This window comes from Rattus norvegicus, chromosome 1 (genome assembly GCF_021556685.1).
Source record: "Rattus norvegicus strain SHRSP/BbbUtx chromosome 1, alternate assembly SHRSP_T2T, whole genome shotgun sequence".
Classification (NCBI taxonomy): Eukaryota; Metazoa; Chordata; class Mammalia; order Rodentia; family Muridae; genus Rattus; species Rattus norvegicus.
The window spans coordinates 186,769,170-186,791,156 of NC_141534.1; the positions used below are offsets into that span (position 1 = coordinate 186,769,170).

A 21,987-nucleotide genomic window follows, 5' to 3' on the forward strand; every position below is an offset into this window, starting at 1 on the left:
CTCAGGTCCAGTCTTGGCAGCAAATGGCTTCACCCACTGAGCTACCTCAGTGCCATCCTGCTGAGTTCTTTCAGGCTTCCCCAGTTTTGTAAGATTCATCCATTCTTCCACCCAGCAGTGAGTCCATCCATCCATCTGCTGCACCAACCTATCCAGTATCTGTTTATACTTCCCATATCTATTAACACTTAAAAATCAGGATCATCTGTGCCACACACTAAAGTATATAATTCTCCAGACATCATCATCATGGTAATGTGTCAGTATCTGGGTTTGTGAATAAATTTGTCAGCAAATAAAGCAATGAGTGACAGTGGGAGAGAAAGTACTGGGTAGACACCCCACTCAACCTTCTGTTCCAGTACCCTTGGGTTCTTCTTGATTGTTTATGTGTGTGAATGTACATGTCTGTGTGTGCATGTGTGTGTGTGTGTGTGTGTGTGTGTGTGTGTGTGTATTCAGAGGCTCAAAGGTCAACCATACATGTCCCGTGTTCACCCCCCTTTTTTTCAAATGGGGCCTCTCACTGGTCTAAAAGTTACCAAGTCAGCTCGCTTGGATGACTTGCTAGTCCTATCCACCTGCCCATTTCCACCTCCCCAGCTCTGGGATTACAAGAAGTCATCACCAATCCTGCATTTTTTTCCCATAGGGATCCTGGAGATCAAACCTGAGTCCTTGGCAAGCACTTTACTATCAAGGCTATGTCCTCAGCCCCTGGCAACTCCCTCTTTGGGCCAGAAGTGTTTCCCTGACAAAATTCTCTAGTACAAGAGCAGAGTTGGAAAGAACCTCTGGTCTGGAGTCTAAAACTCATGTTCCCCTCCTTGGCTGAGGTCTTGTGGTGGGAAGGCTGAATGCTCACCAAGTCCCATTTTCCTTCTGGACATAGAGGTGAGCCATATGTCTAAGCCTTCTTGCATTTCAGTGGGATCATGGATCAGAATTCCAGCCAATGGATCACAAGTAGGAATAATGTTGCCACTCTCCAGCCATGCCCACTACCTATGGTGACTTCCTGTGTTTGGATACCGAGGAAAAAGGAGATGGCTCCAGGGAGTGACAATATAAGGATCCCAGGTCAACTGGGAAGCATGTGGACCAGAATGTCACATATCCATCCTTGACCTGCCAATGGCTTCCCATGAGCATGCAACCACCTGAATTCCAGTCACCATTACCTTTGCAGCTGATGGGTTCTAACCTGTTGCCCTCATAAAACAGCTTCAACTCCGGGGCATGGGTGATGTCAAACTCCTGCTTAAGCTCCGTCTCCATGGTGATGTCCACTTTGCCAAAGCCCAAGCCATTCTTGCCCTTCCCAAAGATCTCCGCAGCTTTGCCCAGCTCCTTGGCCAGCTTCCTGGACTGTTTTAAGGTTGGATTGTCTGAAAGAAGCAGTGTAAAGATAAACTAGGCTTCTCTCTCCCCTTCCCTTTCCGGTCCTCTTTGTCCTGGGAGCCCCTGGCCCCTGTGTTCACAACTAAGGAGTAGGTTTCAGAAATGTTACAGGCAAAGAGGCAAATGCATCTTAGAAAGGAATGATTTGGGAGATTTTCAGAATCAAGTGAAATTATTTAACAGTGACATGGTGCTTAGTATTTTCTAAGGGTTTTACAGGTATTAAGACTATTGCCCCTCTCAGTAATCTTAGATAGATGTTATCATCATCATCACCACCACCACCATCATCATCATCGTCATCCTCCTCCTCCAATTTTATAGGTGAGGAAACTGAGATACAACAAAACCACATACTTGCCCAAAGCCCTGATACCAGGACATACTCAAGCTGGCTGCAGAGCTCCTATTTTTTAACTTTCCCTAGGCATGTAAAAACACTTAGATTAATGGCTATCGCATAATAAAGACATAATGCATTTTAATTACCACTGTTATTAAATGATGTAAATTTTTCTTTGGTCAGAAATTAAGGGCTAGTGATATAGCTCATTTGCGCCATCTGGTGGAATGTTGTGGAACTAAGCAATCATTGTGCCTCTCCTGCAGTGACTAGGAACTCTCCAAAATCAGGTGAGGAGTGTGTGAGGAGCTGGGCACACTTGATTCTCACTCCCCTCTCTGATCCCACCACCTTGCCAAGGGGTAGCCAAGGGGACTTTGTACTCTGTTATAGTATATTAATATTCTGGAGTCCTTGGCTCTTCACACAGCTGGGCAGCGAGTGAGGTAGGGGCTCTTTACTAAAATCAGCCTCAGAGAACTGACCTTGGCCATGGCATGGATGTCCACGCTGGCGGGGGAGGAGATGAAATGGTAAACGTCCTGATGACAGTGACAGACTGCAGAAACCTACTGCCACATGTCTGAGGCTGATATCTGAGTCGGGACTGGGGGAAAACAGCTTCCCTTTCAACCCAGAACATTCTATCTTTTCCAAACCTCCTGTCCATCTGGCACACTTGGGGATGGGTGCCAAGGCCACATCTGACAGATATATGTTCATAAAGCAATGCCTTGGAGGCTGGGCCTTGTGACAGCTGGCACTGGCCTGGTTGCCCATCACTGCTGGGTCCTGAGTGTGAATGATCACTGTCATAAAACTCCCCAAGCAAGGATGGCGGCAGAGACTTCGTGCCTCCCACACGGATCGATGCTTCTTCTATCTGCTCCGCCACCATTGTTACCTTCATTACACCCATCTATCGCCAGCAGCAAGCTCTGGCCTCTTTGCCAGTCGCTCTGCTCAATGGCCTCTCCCAGCTTCCCTGCAGACCTCATCATGCTGGGCTCATGCTTGCTGAGTGTGTGAGCGCATGTGATCAGGCAGGAGAAGCCTTGGGATCATTGCCAAATGGTAGAGCATTTAGAGACTCCACACAGAACCGCATGGGCTGTCTGAAATGGAGGTAGAGGAGACTGTGCTGCCAAGGCCACAGGCCTCTCAGACTTTCGTCCCGCCCACCCCTTCTCTTCTCCATAGTACTTTTAGCCACAAGATACACCACAGGTTTTGCTTCTAAAGCGTTTGTCTCTCCTCTCCTGCCCGTGAGTTCTGGGAAGGATATGTAGCTCACCACTCATTCCTCGGTGCTGAGAATACATCTTGGCCATTCCAAGCCTTCAGTGAATACTTATGAGTAAATACGTACATCTTCTGAAGGTCAATGGAGTGGTATGGGACAGATTGAACAGCCGTTTAGGTGGAAGAATGGGTTTAAACCGAGACCAGTTGTTTGCGTGACCCTAACCTTTTTCAAACTTGCTTCATGGGTAAGATGGAGACCGATGTACAGTGTTTGCAATGCAGGTGTTTGATAAATGCCCAAAAAAAATAGCACTGACAAAGTTAAAACCATGACAGCTATCATCAGCAATGCCTTTACATCACCACAACCATCGTCACCATCAGCTTCTCCATCACTGCCATCATCACCCACATCGCTATCTACATCATTGTCATTTTCACCACCACCACCACCACCACCACCACCACCACCACCACCACCACCACCATCATCTCCTAAATCTTAATCTCTACCATATTACCATTATCATCATTTCCATCAACATCACTGCAAAAGGAATTATAAATTGTAGCTAGCTTTTATAAAGAGACACACAATCCAGGCATTTTATTTACAAGCTGTAAACCTGCATTGGGCAGGTTTCGGAGCTTTTCTGACTGACAACCCAGCCATATGTCCCTCGTTGCTTACTGTTTTTCCTGGCCACATGCTCACGGTCCATCTCCTTCCATGGCGGTTTCCTCCTCTTCTGTCTCCTTTCTTCTTTTTCTTTCCTTATCTGCAACTCCTAGCCAGGTAACTGAAAACCCTCCTACCTCTATCTCCCACCCAATCATAGGTGGTCTTTTATTGACCAATTAACTTGGGGAGCAAGGTTACAAAGCATTACTTGGTGAAAGGGAGGATGTGCTTATTGGTGGCAACCAGATCTTGGGGGCCAGTATTTAGCATTTAAACACAGAGCAGGGCCAGACCAACCCCAACCCATCACTATCTTTAGGATAATCTCTATCCTGCATTAGTTACTATTTTTTATTTATTTATTTATTTATTTATTTATTTATTTGTTTGTTTGTTTGTTTGTTTGTTTGTTTAGGCTATACTAAAACACTCCAACCAAAAGCAACTTGGGGAGAAAAACAATTTATGTGCCTTATAGTTCCAGGTCATAATCCATCACTGAGGGAAGTCAGAGCAGGAAGTCAAACAGGAATCAAATCATAAACCAGGGAGAAATGCTGCTTACAAGCTTGCCAGGGACCACCTGTCCAAGGAATGGCGATCCATTCCACAGAGGTTTTCACACTGTTATATTAACTAATAATTAATACAGTACCTCAGAGGCAAGCCACAGACCAATATGAGCTGAGCAGTTTCTCAACTGAGGCTTCTCCCCATGGATAACTCTATTCTAAGTCGAGTTGTCAATCAAGGCCGGCCTGGGCAGTTGTCACCATTGCCATCATTATATTTATCACCATCAACATCTCTCCATTTTTACCTCCGTCATCACCAAGTATCACCATCATCCTAATCCCAATCGCCATCTTCATCATCACCCCCACCAGTATCTACTGTGACCCCAAGACACATTCCTGCCACCTTTGCCTTAGGCCCTAATTCAATGACTTCTAAATCTTTGCTTGGTCACTTTCTACCAAAAAAATAGACTTTCTCTCTTTCTTTGACTCATTCAAGTTAATTGTCACAGAGAAAATGATATCTCAAGAAAATATCATTCATTCATTCATTCTTTAATTGACATGTGTGAAGACCTACCATGTTCCACTAGTGCCAGATCTAGGCATAGACATGGGTAGGGTTTGCTTCTCTAGCCCACAGTACACGCAAGTTTAGAAGTACTTTTGATATGATCTGGCAAATGTACCAGAAGGAAGGCTAAGAAGAAGACTGGGAAAGAGTCTTCCCCAGGCTAAATGGGAATGAGTAAAAGCTTCCTCACAAACTTAAATCTCACAGTCCAAGGTCAAAACTGAAGCAAGGATACTACAGAACCAAGCGCAGGACAAACAGCCCAGAGACTGGAGCCAAAATATTCCATTCTGACAACTAGAGCTGCATTCTGAGAACCAGCTTCTCTGGGTGCTTTACAGAGAACACACGGAACACACAAGGAACCCATAGGGGAGCCTACTTCAGGTGTCAGGCAGGAAATGGTAAGCAGGAGACCTTCAGAGACAGATGGTGTGGAGAGAACCGGGGACCACAGGGTTTGGGGTACAGAAACAGTAGAGTATAGAAATACACCCTACATGAGGCTACAGCAAATTGGAGGATGACCCTGAGGTTTCTGACTTTGACATTGGATGTGTGGTGGTGTCATTCATACGCACATGACGTTATGAGAAACAGGTGATCAGAACCACACCCAAAATAATGAAGTTTGTTTTAGACACAGACAGCTTGAGACCTGAGAAGGAAAGGTTCTGCCAAGCATCGACCCTAAGTTCTGAAGAAGACGAGAGACCGGCCAAGGATTAGAGAGCCGCTGCAATCTCCTCAAAATTCTCCTGCATAAAAAGCCCACCTTTGAGTTAAACATTTATAAGCCTTCCCCAAAATGATTTTCCCAAAGGTTAATTTAGAAGGCCTACCAGTTTTCAAAAACTCATTTTGAATTCGATTGTGTATTGACAGAATCAACAATGGGAACTTAATGACTTTAATTGAGTGTCGCTTTCAGATGGCTATAATCTCTGCTCATGTGAAGGGAAGTGTTGACATACTTTGAAGTGTTCGTATTGGTTGCTATTGGAGTGACTAAAAACCATAAAAGCAGGAGCTGAGCGTGTATCTCAGTAGTAGAGAGTTCAAGAAAAAAAGATGATAGCCTTCCACCGTGACAGAGCAGCTATTAGTGAGCAGAATTTTGCCTTCTTACAGGGACAGACCAATGCCCAGCTGAGTGCCTGCAGTACTTTTGTGCTTTCTATGCATTTGATAGTATATTGAAGCCCTGTGGTCCCCCAAATCAATGAGACAGGCAACACCCTTCATTGCCAGAGCCAGATACTCACGGAAAATCACCATTAGGAAGCGGGTCTCATTCAGTGTCTGCGTCAAGCCTTCAGGAGTCAACACCATTAAGTTATGATCCTCCAGGATGTGCAAAGGCTGGGAAATGTTGATGCCGGTGTCCATCTCTGGTGAGCCAAGGACCTCTGAGAGGCAAGCAGCCAGCAGCAGCAAAGGTGTCCAGAGCAGTTCCATAGATCGCCTGCAGGGGGCAGCAGGGGAAATAGATTTCTTCTCAAACCTACACTGATGGGGAACTGATGGAGCACGCAGGGCTCGCAGCACTCAGGCGCTGCACACAGCTTGGCAGCAGCCATACAGCAAAAGACAAGGTTGTTTGAGCAACCTCGATCCCTGGACACTGATTATATAAGGGAAGCTAGAACAACTCTCATTCATCAAGGCCTGGAATCAAACACAGGCCACGGGAGCCCATTGGTTTCCTAGTTACTTGGAGAGAAGTTTGCAGAATGAGTGCCAATGCAGAATGCCAAAGTGAGACTCTGATTGGTCACCTCCCACTATCCTTTACTAATACTAATGCTGCTTCCTGACCCACCAACTCTACCCAGACCACTTCCTTTAACCCTTGAACCAAAAATTTCATATTTTTCCTTTCTCTGTTTGCTACATTTGATCAAAACACTCTTCATAAGAGTGAGCCACAGGTCAGTGTCTATGCTAGGATGTTTCAAGATTTCCCTTGTCAATGCAATTAAATCTCTTCATTTTACCCTCAGACTCTTAGACAAGGGCAGAAAGCAGCCATAGCCTTCCCTAATATGACAAGAACAGTCTCTAGGCTACATACTAACATTCTTCTGAAAACTCTTGAGCCAGGTCCCACAGTTCAAATTACCCTTCTTACTACTGTCTTCCATGTTCCCACTAGGATGGCCCATGAATCCCCACTTAACACATTCCACTGATTTCCTAATTTAAAAAATCCTAAAATCCACATCCCTCTGGGCAAAAGCATGGGCAAGACTATCACAGCAATAGCCCAGTTCCTGGTACCAACTTCTGTCTTAGGGTTTTACTGCTGTGAAGTGACACCATGACCAAGGCACGTCTTATAGAGGACAACATTTAATCGGGGCTGGCTTGCAGGTTCAGAGGTTCAGTCCATCATCGCTATGGTACAAAGCATGGTAGCCTCCAGGCGGATGGTGCTGGGGAAGGAGGTGAGAGTTCTACATCCTGATCCAAAGGCGACCAGGAGAAGGCTGGATTCCACACTGGAGTGTGAGCATAGGAGACCTCAAAGCCCACGCCCACACTGACACACTTCCTCCAACAATGTCACACCTCCTCCAATAAAGCCGCACCACCTAATAGTGCCACTCCCTGTGAGCCAAGCACTGAAACACATGAATCTATAGAGGCCAAACCTATTCATGACAGCACAGACCTGTCTTAGTTACTGCTATGATGAAACACCTTGACCATGAGCAAGCTGTGAAGGAAAGGGTTTATTCAGCTTACACTTCCATATCACTGTTCATCACTGAAGGAAGCTAGGACAGGCACTAAAACTGGCAAAAACCTGGAGGCAGAGGCTGGTGCAGAGGCCATTGAAGAGTTCTCCTTACTGGCTTGTTATCTATGTATTGCTCAGTCTTTCTTATAGAACACAGGACCTCCATCCCTTGGGTGGCCCCACCCACAATGGGCTGGACCTTCCTCCATTAACCACTAATTAAGAAAATGCCCTACAGGCCTGCCTATAGCCTAATACTGAGGCAATTTCTCAATTGAGGCTCTCTCCTCCCAGTGACTCTAGCTTGTGTCAAGTTGACATAAAACTCACCAGTTTAAGGCTCAAATATCAAAGGTCCTTAGATGATTCTTGAACTCTTTGTTGTTTTATCTCTTTATCTGGGAAATTTTGCGTAGGTGCAAACTAGCGAAAATAGTAATATGTGTCCTCAAGACACACACTCCTAAGGTCCATAGCCCGACAAAGTATTCCATTTATAGTCTCATAAACTCTCTTAAGTTATTGTGAAGTTTATCTCTCAGGCATTCTACATGTCACCTATAAATATTTCAATATGAATTTCTAAATGATAAGGAATTATTAAGAGTATAGAAACCACAATATAATTATCACATTCAGTGAAATAGAAATAACATCTTTGTATTATTAACTATCTAGGCAGTGAATAAATTTTCCTGATCATCTCATGCAATTTTTGTGTGTGTATGGTGTGTGTGTGTGTGTGTGTGTGTGTGTGTGTGCATATTTGTGTGATGTGTGGGTGTTTGCAAGCTACCAAGCCTGTGTGAAGGACAGAAAGACGGCCTTGGGTGTCATACCTCACTTTCTACATTACTTAAGGCATGCACTCGAAGTGCCTGATTCCAGAGCTCCGGGTCTGTATCACAGAAAACAGACCCTACCGGCTGGTAAGACAAGCTCACTGTCTTAGTCAGTGTTCTATTGCTGTGAAGAGATACCATGACCACTCTCAACTCTTATGAAGAAAAGCCTTTGATTGGGGCTCCCTTAGAGATTCAGAGGTGTAGTCCATTATCATCATAATGGGGAGCATGGTAGCATGCAGGCAGATAGGGTGCTGGAGAAACTGACTTCTACATCCAGATCCATAGACAGCAGGAAAAGAGAGCCTCTGGGGCTGGTTTGGGCTTCTGAAATACCAAAGAAGTGACACACTTCCAAAAAGCCCATACCTCCTAATACCTTCAAATAGTGCCAACTCCTGGTGACCAAGCATTCAAGTCTATGAGCCTATGTGGCTCATTCAAGTCACTGCATTCACCATCGATCTTCTCTATACTTATGGGGCCAGAAAGCCGTGTGACTCCGGGAGCTAGTCCAGAGCAAAAGTGATGTCAAGATAGGTCTAAACTCTCAAAATCTCATCCTGAGACCCGCAGAAGTAGGACTGGCCCCTCCTTGCTCTAGGCCTGCATGTGCCATCATGCAGCATATATAACCCTCACTTCTGCCACTCCTGAGGTAGTGTAGCCAAATTACAGCTTTAACTTCCTCATTCCCTATAAGGACATGTCCAGCAAGCAGTGGAAATTCCTCTTCATGTAAATGAAGTATTCCCAAAACCTCAGCCCCAGCAAATGATGTTACTCACCCAAAACCCCACTCCACTCCCCGAGGTTTCTATAGGCCTTGTTACCCCCAATAAAGGTTTCACTGAAAACCTCTCAGAGACGGCTGTTTCTCCCCAGCACTCAAGCTGGCCAAGTTCTTGTGAACCCACCCTGCCCAAATAAACTTTGCTCCTTCCAACCCTGCCCTGTGTCCAATGGCGCCTAGACACCCTGAGGACTGAAGCAGACTGGAGCCAGCACATTCCAACTTTGCTTTCTCATTCAGTCATCTGTCCATCCATCCATCCATCCATCCATCCATCCATCCATCCATCCATCCGTCATCTATCCATCCATCCATCCATCCATCCATCCATCCATTTACTGTCTTAGTTAGGGTTTCCATTGCTGTGAAGAGACACAGTGACCATGGCAGCTTTTATAAAGGACAACACTGAATTGGGGCTGCCTTACCACTTTAGGGGTTCAGTCCACGGTCATCATGGAAGCATGGCCGCACAGAGGCAGTCATGGTACTGGAGAAGTATCTGAGACTCTACATCAGTATCCCCAGCAGGAGGAATAGCCAGGAACGCACTTTCTCCAACAAGGCCACAACTGCTTGAATAAGGCCACACCCCCTGAGTAGTGCCACTCCTTATGATCCCATGGGGGTCATTTTTATTAAAACAAGAACATTCACTCATTCATTGGTTCGCTCATTATGCACTTTTGAGGTGATGACCCAAAATCTTTCTAGGCACAGAAAGAAGCAGACTAGAGTCTTTGGGTTCTGTTGGGAAACAAGTAAATGAGACAGAAAGTAAGATGCTGGTAAGAGCTGGGGACAGGAGCAGGGAAGAAAGACTGGAAAAGGTGAAAGGGAGAGTGTAGCATTTAAAGCAGGCAATGGTAGAAAGCTTTGTGGAGGGAACATGTGACTACAGCAAGCAAATAAATGAACTAACTGTTTACATTCTCCAGGAGCGGAAAGAATGCAACCCCTCCTCCCAGCCATCAGCCACTGCTCTTCTTGCTCCTGAGAGTCCTTGAAGCCTAGGCTTGCCTCTGCATCATCTCTGGGAGACCCTCAAGCTCTGCAGCCCTACAGGCACTATACCCTCAGCTGCTCTCCGCCTGTGCCTTGAGTGTTTGTTACCTGGGTGTGGACCTCATTCTTTATGTGCCTGCCTGCTCCTGTGGCCAGTGTCCGTTGTGTTTCCCTGCTGAGACCCCTCTCACCCAGACAGTGCTCAGTCCTAAAACTTCCAAGCTCAGATTCAATGTCAGTCCCCAATTCAGGGGAGGGGATGGTGACTAGAATGGGACCCTTCCTTGGTAGGAATAGGTGACACTGAAGGAGTGTTCCCAAGCTCTTTTCTGGGAGTTTGTCCACCAGGATTCCACCAATATGGGCCTTCATATCCCAACCACTATTGGCTCTTATCCAGACCAGGGGATGCTCAATGGTCTTCTATTCTTTGGATTCCTCAATCCTCTCTCTCTCTCTCTCTCTCTCTCTCTCTCTCTCTCTCTCTCTCTCACACACACACACACACACACACACACACACACACACACACACACACACACACACACACACACAGAGCAGTCCAGTCAGAGACTACCATTTTTAATATGAACTAGACCAAATTGCTTCCCTTTCTGGAAAGGTTCTTATCATCTGCCAGCATGAATCATCCAAAAACTTGTGCAGTCTCTCAGGTCCAATGTCTCTAGACCTTGTCCTTAATGCCCTGTGACCTCGGTCTCTCCCCAGCTTCACCCCCCCCCCAGAACTTTGTTTCTGTCTACAACTTGTTTATCTCACCTTCTGGTCATCCAGAGCTGAGCTTGGAAGATCCTACTGAGAGTACGCACCAATGGACACCAGAGGTCACCCCAGCTCAGATACCAGCTATCAGGTGGGGAGGTTTCTCAAGTCACCCAACCTCATTCACCTCCATCTGTAGCACCCTGGCCTCCCAAACACCAGGGTTTATTTAGTATTCCAGTTGGCTTTTGCCAAGCTGTTTAGACGATCATGATCTTCCCACCTCAAGCTCTCAAGCGTTGAGATTTCAGATAATGAAGCACAGCATCTGGATCTTTAAAGATGTTAAATATAAATGACTAGCATGGTTCATAGCTGCTTCCCCACCTCCTAGAACCACATCTGGACCTGTTTTGATGCCCGGTGAAGAGTGAGTGAATGGATGGCCTTGTTTAATTCTTAGCACAAGCCCCATGGCCTATTTTAGTGGATCAATTACAACTACACAATAATGATTTTGTGAGAGATTTTGGTTTTTGTTTTGTTTGTTTACAAATACTAATGCTTGAGTCCAAACCCAAACAGGTCTCGGGTAAGGTTATGCTGAGCCTATAAAGCCATTGCACTGACCCTAATGTGTTGCTGTCTTAAATATATAATACATTTAGTAAGGTCACCAGGGTTAAGTCTGTCAATCAGAGTGGTCTTATTTAGTAAGCTCATACCTGCAAGAAGCTGGATTATTTTTGGGACTGTCAGACCATATGGAGCTGGGCCAGTCAGCCCTGTGGCAATCAGAGAGGATGCAGAAGTCTGAGGAGCAGGCTTTAAGTTTCCCCTTGTGACGAGAGCAGGTCCTGTCTGCTAATGAGTGATCCCAAGAAATCCACAAGCAGTAATTAAGTTCCTGCTTGAGCACATGGAGGCCACAACTGCCTCTGAAACTATGTTCTGAGTTCTAGGGTTCTAGAGGGCCAGGCAAGGGAGCTTGAGAATGGGCCATTGTTGAGTAAGAGGGGCCCAGCCTAGTAGCCCTGGTCAAAGCATGTACCCATGGACACCAGGGAACAGACTTTTTATAAGGCCAGAAGCCAACCTGACTGTAGGAAGCTGGCTGTCTGTGGATTGGCCTTCGAATCTTAGCACTGTCCTAACCCATGTGACCTTAAACATGTTTCCTTTTCCTGAGGCTTGGTTTCCTCTATTGTTTAATGAGGTGGCACTTGATGGATATAAAAAGGGTTAAACAGATAGGTGCAAAATGAGCACCTGAGTATATGGAAGCAGTAAGCACTCTCTCCCATCCCCACCATTGTCTGTCTCTTCTCGTTCTTCCCCTCCCCTCCCTTCCCTTCCTTTCCTTTCCCTCCCCTTCTCTTCTCTCTCCCTTCCCCTTCCCTGCCCATCTTTGCACTTGCTGTCCTGTCCCCTTCTCTTTACTCCTCCCCTTCGTATTCCCTTCCCTCCCTTCCCCTCCCTTCCACTTCCCTCCTCTCCCCTCCATTTCCTTTCCCTCCCCTCCCCTCCCCTTCCCTTCAGAAGTGTTGGGGATCAAACCCAGGGCTTCACACATACTTAGCAGCATTTTACCATGGAGCCACACTCCAGGCCTTCTTAGCACCTTTCCTTGACTGTCTTCCCTACACATCAACCTCTTCTTCCTCAAATATGATGCTCATCTTCTTACCTCGGGGCCTTTGAGTTGCAGCTTTCTTGGTCAGGAAGCTCTTTACCCAGGGATACTCAAGACTTCTCTTGGCTACTTTAAGCCAAGGGCCATGCCACTTTCCTGGCTAGCCCTTTCCCAATAACTTTGTATCAAATGCTAACAGCCTTACCCCATCTTGGGCCTTAATTGCCTCCTAAATTACATGTCATTTTTTTTTGCCTAGCGTATACTAGGCACCCAGGAAATATTTTTAAAATAAAGGCTATTTGTATTATTAGTATATCATTGTTATGGTTTTCAGCCTTCAGTGCTCTGCAGCCCCAACTCTTATCAAATACTGACACATATAGGAATATTGAGATTATATCACTTGAAGACGGCTCATTTGTCCATATATCTGAGTGAGTAGAACATATTTCTGCAAATTCAGGCATGAGTTTATTGCTTAGGGCTCATAAAGACACTGTGGCCAAGGCGGTAGGGAGAAAGAAAAGCAGCTTATGTGGACATGGCCAGGTTGGCCTCACTAGGAGATGAGAGAAGAAACACGGCTCATGAATGTTATACAGCCTGTGTGACAACCCCTCATCCACCTCTACTGCTAAGAAAGGTGCTCTGAGGTCCTGGGCCGGAGGGTGGGGACTTTACCAGGTTAGACTTTATCATAAACAAACAAACAAAAGTCAGAAATCACACTTTGAACCTACTACCCATGGAAAACCCCAACACAATATCTGACAGTGAAAAAAAATACTAAGTAAATCTTTGCTTTTGCTACTTGAGGACTCAACAAAGAATCATGAACTTTCCCAAATGCAGGATTGTTCTGAGTGTAGGGATATGGGAGGGAGCACAGAGGATCCCAAATCTCCATCCACATGTCCGAGTGTACCTGTGTGAAAGGGAGGCCTGATGTGAATTATCTGAAAGTGCACAGCATTGGAAAGTGGTCTGTCCTAGAGAGGAAGGAATGGTGGTCAGAGGAAGCGTGGCAAAAGCCTGCTGATAGAAACAGTTCAGGTCTGAGGAAGGGCCCTGGGGCTTCTCCAAGTGACACCTTGAAGGTAGGAGACCTTGGAGAAGGAGCTGCTAGAAACGAAGACACAGGCATGTAGCAGCGCTGTGCTGGAATGAATTATGGGGTAGGGTAGGGCACAAATTAACCTGTGGGAGCTTCACAAGCTAGTTCTGGTGATAGCCACACTCGAGGTATCCTAATGGCGGTGGATCAGGACAGTTTTTTGCTGCTGTCCTCAAAGAAGCAGCCCGCTTGCCTGCAGTGCGCCTGTGTCGCAGCATTGACTTTGACCCTGGAGGAAGTAAGGGGACATTAGAAAGCTTTCTGATTTCAACAGCTTTATTTAACTAAGATCCGGTTCTTTTTTTCTTTTCTTTTTTTTTTCCAGCAAATTTATATAATTGCGCTGCCTTGGCCCCCATCCAAGAGCTATTTCATTAGCTCTTAGAATCCTGCATGCATCCTTTGCCAAGCTGCTCCTTCAGGGTCACTTTTAATCTTTAAGCCCTGGGAGAAGGGCGTGGTGTGGGGGTGGAGGTGGGGGGGCGGCGAATGACCTTTCTGTTAAAGCAGAGTAAAGCACTCGTTCAAGTTTCTAGTTGTTGACCTGAATTCCTGGGAGCACATGTACCAGTACCTAGCAGGCTGACTCCAGGGCAGGGTTTAATCTTTCAGGCACTGTGTGCCTGGGAAACCCTGGCGTGAAGCCGCTTTCACAGACTTAGTGTCCCTACCCTCTGAAAGTTGAAGCTGCTGACTCCTAATCCGGCTCTCTGTAGGCTGTGCTTGGTGCTAAAGCTCCCTGCCTGAATCCTGCCTCCATCAGCTTCTGGGGAAATCTCAGGAGCTTTTTGGTCTGTCCTGCTGCCGAAGTGGAACACAGATGCCTTTTGTGCACCTCAGATTCTAAAACAAGGTAACTGAGCAAGAAATCCTTCACTGACAAGTGTCACCTACCCAGAGACCTTTGCGGGGGGATTAAATCAAGGATAGGAATGGCATGAGGTGACCTTAGGAAAGTGTGGAGAAAGAGCTGGAGGCTGTGGAGGTCAGCCATCAGGAAGGGAAGAGTCAAAGAAACAGACCTGGGGCAGAACTCAGGGGTGATGTCGGGGGATATCTGAGGCTCTTAATCCCCAGGTTAGTGGCTACGAGACAAAGGCTGAACATAGACTTCTCTGGAAAGTGAGAGTCAGAAGTAACTTTTTCCCTTCTAAGCCACCTCCTCTAATGAGGAAAGTAGCATGTGGGATAGAGTTGTCATAGGGCTTAATGAAAAGCTTTTTGAATAATTCTTATTATTGGTTAAGCATATGTTATTATACACAATAATGGGTTCAGTGTGGCTTCTCAGACATGGATAAAGTGCCTAATCATCCTCATTGCCACCTTTGTCCCTTTCCATCCCCACTAATCCCATCCTCTCCTCCTCCCCCCCTCCCTTTTCCCTCTCCCTCTCCCTCTGCCTTTTCCTCCTCCTCCTCCTCTAGTCCCTCTTTGACATTTTTGGGTTTTTTAAGTTATTATTTCTTGAACCCATTGAGTTTAAGTAGGGCTGCTTACAAGAGCATGAATGGTTGGTTTCAGGAGCATGGGCAACTTATTGGTGTGGAATAATGATGTCATTGAGTTTTGTTTCGTGTCAACATACTCTGTGCACAGTCAGCCTTCAGTGGCTGTGGGAATGAGCCTTTCCTGCTGTGGAAACACAGTCATTGTCTCCTAGTTGCCTGTTCTCTTACGACTAGAGGAACTTGGCCCAAGGGACAGAAACTGAGTGTCCCCAGGCTCCATATATCTCTGGGATCCTGTGAACATGCAGAGTCACACTCACAGGTGGGAGCCAAGGCACAGCTCTGGGGACCACTCATGCTCCAAGGCCCATCCTCTGAGCAGCAAGGTCCTAAAACAGCCCTGCCCACTGGCAGCTCCTGCCACTTAAGAAACCTATGTTGTGTTAGCCTCAAGTGCTCACTGTGCTTGCAGTATTGGTACAAAACACAAGTGAAGTGGTGTTCACATCCTGGATAAGTAAGATACATTCTTCTAATTTGTTTCTTTCTTACTTTCCTGCATCTCAGTGCTACAAAGCTGTGAGCAGCATGTGTAGCTACCATTTTGTCTCTACTGGGCAGAGTTGGGCCTTTCCAGATGCCAGCTGTGTTAACTACACTGATGTGACCATCCCACATTGCACAAATTAGATGAAATGTCACAGTGTGCCCTCTAAGGCTATGTAATTATTTATCAGTTAAAATAGTTAAGATGTGAGTTAATGGGCTAGGGAGATAATTCAATCAATAAAATCTTTGTCCTGTAAGTATGAGGGCCTAAGTCTATCCTAGAACCTACAGGGAAGAGCTGGCGACAGGCGGATTCCTGGGTTGCACTGCCCTGCCAGCACAGCCTAACTGGTGAGTTATAAGATAATGAGAGGCCTTATCTCAAAGCAGGGGACAGTGCCTGAAGAACAACAGCCAAGGATTCCACATGCACATGAGCACACATATGTGAACACACATGTGCACCTGAACACATATACAAATCCATATACATAAACAAAATGCATGTTGACTATTTTTTTTATTAACTTGAGTATTTCTTATATACATTTCAAGTGTTATTCCCTTTCCCGGTTTCCGGGCAAACATCCCCCTCCCCCTCCCCTTTCTTATGGGTGTTCCCCTCCCAACCCTCCCCCCATTGCCACCCTCCCCCCAACAGTCTAGTTCACTGGGGGTTCAGTCTTAGCAGGACCCAGGGCTTTCCCTTCCACTGGTGCTCTTACTAGGATATTCATTGCTACCTATGAGGTCAGAATCCAGGGTCAGTCCATGTATAGTCTTTAGGTAGTGGCTTAGTCCCTGGAAGCTCTGGTTGCTTGGCATTGTTGTACATATGGGGTCTCGAGCCCCTTCAAGCTCTTCCAGTTCTTTCTCTGATTCCTTCAACGGGGGTCCTATTCTCAGCTCAGTGGTTTGCTGCTGGCATTCGCCTCTGTGTTTGCTGTATTCTGGCTGTGTCTCTCAGGAGCGATCTACATCCGGCTCCTGTCGGTCTGCACTTCTTTGCTTCATCCATCTTGTCTAATTGGGTGGCTGTATATGTATGGGCCACATGTGGGGCAGGCTCTGAATGGGTGTTCCTTCAGTCTCTGTTTTAATCTTTGCCTCTCTATTCCCTGCCAAGGGTATCCTTGTTCCCCTTTTAAAGAAGGAGTGAAACATTCACATTTTGATCATCCGTCTTGAGTTTCATTTTTTCTAGGCATCTAGGGTAATTCAAGCATTTGGGCTAATAGCCACTTATCAATGAGTGCATACCATGTGTGTTTTTCTGTGATTGGGTTACCTCACTCAGGATGATATTTTCCAGTTCCAAACATTTGCCTAAAAATTTCATAAAGTCATTGTTTTTTATAGCTGAGTAATATTCCATTGTGTAGATGTACCACATTTTCTGTATCCATTCCTCTGTTGAAGGGCATCTGGGTTCTTTCCAGCTTCTGGCTATTATAAATAAGGCTGCGATGAACATAGTGGAGCATGTGTCTTTTTTATACCTTGGGGCATCTTTTGGGTATATGCCCAAGAGAGGTATAGCTGGATCCTCAGGCAGTTCAATGTCCAATTTTCTGAGGAACCTCCAGACTGATTTCCAGAATGGTTGTACCAGTCTGCAATCCCACCAACAATGCAGGAGTGTTCCTCTTTCTCCACATCCTCTCCAGCATCTGCTGTCACCTGAGTTTTTGATCTTAGCTATTCTCACTGGTGTGAGGTGAAATCTCAGGGTTGTTTTGATTTGCATTTCCCTTATGACTAAAGATGTTGAACATTTCTTTAGGTGTTTCTCAGCCATTCGGCATTCCTTAGCTGTGAATTCTTTGTTTAGCTCTGAACCCCATTTTTAATAGGGTTATTTGTCTCCCTGCGGTCTAACTTCTTGAGTTCTTTGTATATTTTGGATATAAGGCCTCTATCTGTTGTAGGATTGGTAAAGATCTTTTCCCAATCTGTTGGTTGCCGTTTTGTCCTAACCACAGTGTCCTTTGCCTTACAGAAGCTTTGCAGTTTTGTGAGATCCCATTTGTCGATTCTTGATCTTAGAGCATAAGCCATTGGTGTTTTGTTCAGGAAATTTTTTCCAGTGCCCATGTGTTCCAGATGCTTCCCTAGTTTTTCTTCTATTAGTTTGAGTGTATGTGGTTTGATGTGGAGGTCCTTGATCCACTTGGACTTGAGCTTTGTACAGGGTGATAAGCATGGATCAATCTGCATTCTTCTACATGTTGACCTCCAGTTGAACCAGCACCATTTGCTGAAAATGCTATCTTTTTTCCATTGGATGGTTTTGGCTCCTTTGTCAAAAATCAAGTGACCATAGCTGTGTGGGTTCATTTCTGGGTCTTCAATTCTGTTCCATTGGTCTATCTGTCTGTCTCTGTACCAATACCATGCAGTTTTTATCACTATTGCTCTGTAATACTGCTTGAGTTCAGGGATAGTGATTCCCCCTGAAGTCCTTTTATTGTTGAGGATAGCTTTAGCTCTCCTGGGTTTTTTGTTATTCCAGATGAATTTGCAAATTGTTCTAACTCTTTGAAGAATTGGATTGGTATTTTGATGGGGATTGCATTGAATCTGTAGATCGCTTTTGGTAAAATGGCCATTTTTACTATATTAATCCTGCCAATCCATGAGCATGGGAGATCTTTCCATCTTCTGAGGTCTTCTTCAATTTCTTTCTTCAGAGTCTTGAAGTTCTTATTGTACAAATCTTTTACTTGCTTGGTTAAAGTCACACCGAGGTACTTTATATTATTTGGGTCTATTATGAAGGGTGTCGTTTCCCTAATTTCTTTCTCGGCTTGTTTCTCTTTTGTGTAGAGGAAGGCTACTGTTTTATTTGAGTTAATTTTATACCCAGCCACATTGCTGAAGTTGTTTATCAGCTTTAGTAGTTCTCTGATGGAACTTTTGGGATCACTTAAATATACTATCATATCATCTGCAAATAGTGATATTTTGACCTCTTCTTTTCCGATCTGTATCCCCTTGATCTCCTTTTGTTGTCTGATTGCTCTGGCTAGAACTTCAAGAACTATATTGAATAAGTAGGGAGAGAGTGGGCAGCCTTGTCTAGTCCCTGATTTTAGTGGGATTGCTTCAAGTTTCTCTCCATTTAGTTTAATGTTAGCAACTGGTTTGCTGTATATGGCTTTTACTATGTTTAGGTATGGGCCTTGAATTCCTATTCTTTCCAGGACTTTTATCATGAAGGGGTGTTGAATTTTGTCAAATGCTTTCTCAGCATCTAATGAAATGATCATGTGGTTTTGTTCTTTCAGTTTGTTTATATAATGGATCAGGTTGATGGTTTTCCGTATATTAAACCATCCCTGCATGCCTGGGATGAAGCCTACTTGATCATGGTGGATGATTGTTTTGATGTGCTCTTGGATTCGGTTTGCCAGAATTTTATTGAGTATTTTTGCGTTGATATTCATAAGGGAAATTGGTCTGAAGTTCTCTTTCTTTGTTGGGTCTTTGTGTGGTTTAGGTATAAGAGTAATTGTGGCTTCATAGAAGGAATTCGGGAGTGATCCATCTGTTTCAATTTTGTGGAATAGTTTGGATAATATTGGTATGAAGTCTTCTATGAAGGTCTGATATAATTCTGCACTAAACCCGTCTGGACCTGGGCTCTTTTTGGTTGGGAGACCTTTAATGACTGCTTCTATTTCCTTAGGAGTTATGGGGTTGTTTAATTGGTTTATCTGTTCCTGATTTAACTTCGGTACCTGGTATCTGTCTAGGAAATTGTCCATTTCCTGTAGATTTTCAAGTTTTGTTGAATATAGGCTTTTATAGTAAGATCTGGTGATTTTTTGAATTTCCTCTGAATCTGTTGTTATGTCTCCCTTTTCATTTCTGATTTTGTTAATTTGGACACACTCTCTGTGTCCTCTTGTTAGTCTGGCTAAGGGTTTATCTATCTTGTTGATTTTCTCAAAGAACCAACTTTTGGTTCTGTTGATTCTTTCTATGGTTCTTTTTGTTTCTACTTGGTTGATTTCAGCTCTGAGTTTGATTATTTCCTGCCTTCTACTCCTCCTGGGTGTATTTGCTTCTTTTTGTTCTAGAGTTTTTAGGTGTGCTGTCAAGCTGCTGACATATGCTCTTTCCTGTTTCTTTCTGCAGGCACTCAGCGCTATGAGTTTTCCTCTTAGCACAGCTTTCATTGTGTCCCATAAGTTTGGGTATGTTGCACCTTCATTTTCATTAAATTCTAAAAAGTCTTTAATTTCTTTCTTTATTTCTTCCTTGACCAGGTTATCGTTGAGTAGAGCATTGTTCAATTTCCACGAATATGTGGGCATTCTTCCCTTATTGTTATTGAAGACCAGTTTTAGGCCGTGGTGGTCTGATAGCACGCATGGGATTATTTCTATCTTTCTGTACCTGTTGAGGCCCGTTTTTTGACCAATTATATGGTCAATTTTGGAGAAAGTACCATGAGGAGCTGAGAAGAAGGTATATCCTTTTGCTTTAGGATAGAATGTTCTATAAATATCTGTTAAGTCCATTTAGCTCATGACTTCTCTATGTCTGTCTACGTCTCTGTTTAATTTCTGTTTCCATGATCTGTCCATTGATGAGAGTGGGGTGTTGAAATCTCCCACTATTGTGTGAGGTGCAATGTGTGTTTTGAGCTTTAGTAAGGTTTCTTTTACATATGTAGGTGCCCTTGTATTTGGGGTATAGATATTTAGGATTGAGAGTTCATCTTGGTGGATTTTTCCTTTGATGAATATGAAGTGTCCTTCCTTATCTTTTTTGATGACTTTTAGTTGAAAATTGATTTTATTTGATATTAGAATGGCTACTCCAGCTTGCTGCTTCCGACCATTTGCTTGGAAAGTTGTTTTCCAGCCTTTCACTCTGAGGTAGTGTCTGTCTTTGTCTCTGAGGTGTGTTTCCTGTAGGCAGCAGAATGCAGGGTCCTCGTTGTGTATCCAGTTTGTTAATCTATGTCTTTTTATTGGGGAGTTGAGGCCATTGATGTTGAGAGATATTAAGGAATAGTGGTTATTGCTTCCTGTTATATTCATATTTGGATATGAGGTTATGTTTGTGTGCTTTTCTTCTCTTTGTTTTGTTGCCAAGTGATTAGTTTCTTGCTTCTTCTAGGGTATAGCTTGCCTCCTTATGTTGGGCTTTACCATTTATTATCCTTTGTAGTGCTGGATTTGTAGAAAGATATTGTGTAAATTTGTTTTTGTCATGGAATATCTTGGTTTCTCCATCTATGTTAATTGAGAGTTTTGCAGGATACAGTAACCTGGGCTGGCATTTGTGTTCTTTTACGGTCTGTATGACATCAGTCCAGGATCTTCTGGCCTTCATAGTTTCTGGCGAAAAGTCTGGTGTGATTCTGATAGGTCTGCCTTTATATGTTACTTGACCTTTTTCCCTTACTGCTTTTAATATTCTTTCTTTATTTTATGCGTTTGGTGTTTTGACTATTATGTGACGGGAGGTGTTTCTTTTCTGGTCCAATCTATTTGGAGTTCTGTAGGCTTCTTGTATGTCTATGGGTATCTCTTTTTTTAGGTTAGGGAAGTTTTCTTCTATGATTTTGTTGAAGATATTTACTGGTCCTTTGAGCTGGGAGTCTTCACTCTCTTCTATACCTATTATCCTTAGGTTTGATCTTCTCATTGAGTCCTGGATTTCCTGTATGTTTTGGACCAGTAGCTTTTTCCGCTTTACATTATCTTTGACAGTTGAGTCAATGATTTCTATGGAATCTTCTGCTCCTGAGTTTCTCTCTTCCATCTCTTGTAATCTGTTGGTGAAGCTTATATCTACAGCTCCTTGTCTCTTCTTTTGGTTTTCTATATCCAGGGATGTTTCCATGTATTCTTTCTTGATTGCTTCTATTTCCATTTTTAATTCCTTCAACTGTTTGATTGTGTTTTCCTGGAATTCTTTCAGGGATTTTTGTGATTCCTCTCTGTAGGCTTCTACTTGTTTATTAATGTTTTCCTGTGTTTCTCTAAGGGAGTTCTTCACATCTTTCTTGAAGTCCTCCAGCATCATGATCAAATATGATTTTGAAACTAGATCTTGCTTTTCTGGTGTGTTTGGATATTCCGTGTTTGTTTTGGTGGGAGAATTGGGCTCCGATGATGCCATTTAGTCTTGGTTTCTGTTGCTTGGGTTCCTGTGCTTGCCTCTGGCCAGCAGATTATCTCTAGTGTTACTTTGTTCTGCTATTTCTGACAGTGGCTAGACTGTCCTATAAGCCTGTGTGTCAGGAGTGCTGTAGACCTGTTTTCCTGTTTTCTTTCAGCCAGTTATGGGAACAGAGTGTTCTGCTTTTGGGCGTGTAGTTTTTCCTCTCTACAGGTCTTCAGTTGTTC

General features: G+C 44.3%; 2 protein-coding genes across 7 annotated transcripts in view; one reads left to right on the forward strand and one right to left on the reverse strand.

Moving 5' to 3' along the window:
• Pdilt (protein disulfide isomerase-like, testis expressed) overlaps positions 1-11,809 on the reverse strand; it is a 31,294-nt gene extending 19,485 nt beyond the window's left edge. The window contains 3 exon segments of the mRNA NM_001013902.1: positions 1,182-1,388; positions 6,029-6,228; positions 11,598-11,809. Coding sequence (NP_001013924.1) covers positions 1,182-1,388; positions 6,029-6,221 — 400 coding nt within the window. The 5' untranslated portion in view covers positions 6,222-6,228; positions 11,598-11,809.
• A 2,438-nt stretch (positions 11,810-14,247) lies between these two features.
• Positions 14,248-21,987, forward strand: part of Acsm5 (acyl-CoA synthetase medium-chain family member 5) — a 29,662-nt gene continuing 21,922 nt past the window's right edge. For 5 of the 6 annotated variants that reach the window (XM_087571445.1, XM_087571456.1, XM_087571464.1 and 2 more), the window contains exon 1: positions 14,312-14,475. The gene's annotated coding sequence lies outside the window, so the exon portion shown is untranslated. 6 annotated transcript variants of the gene reach the window in all.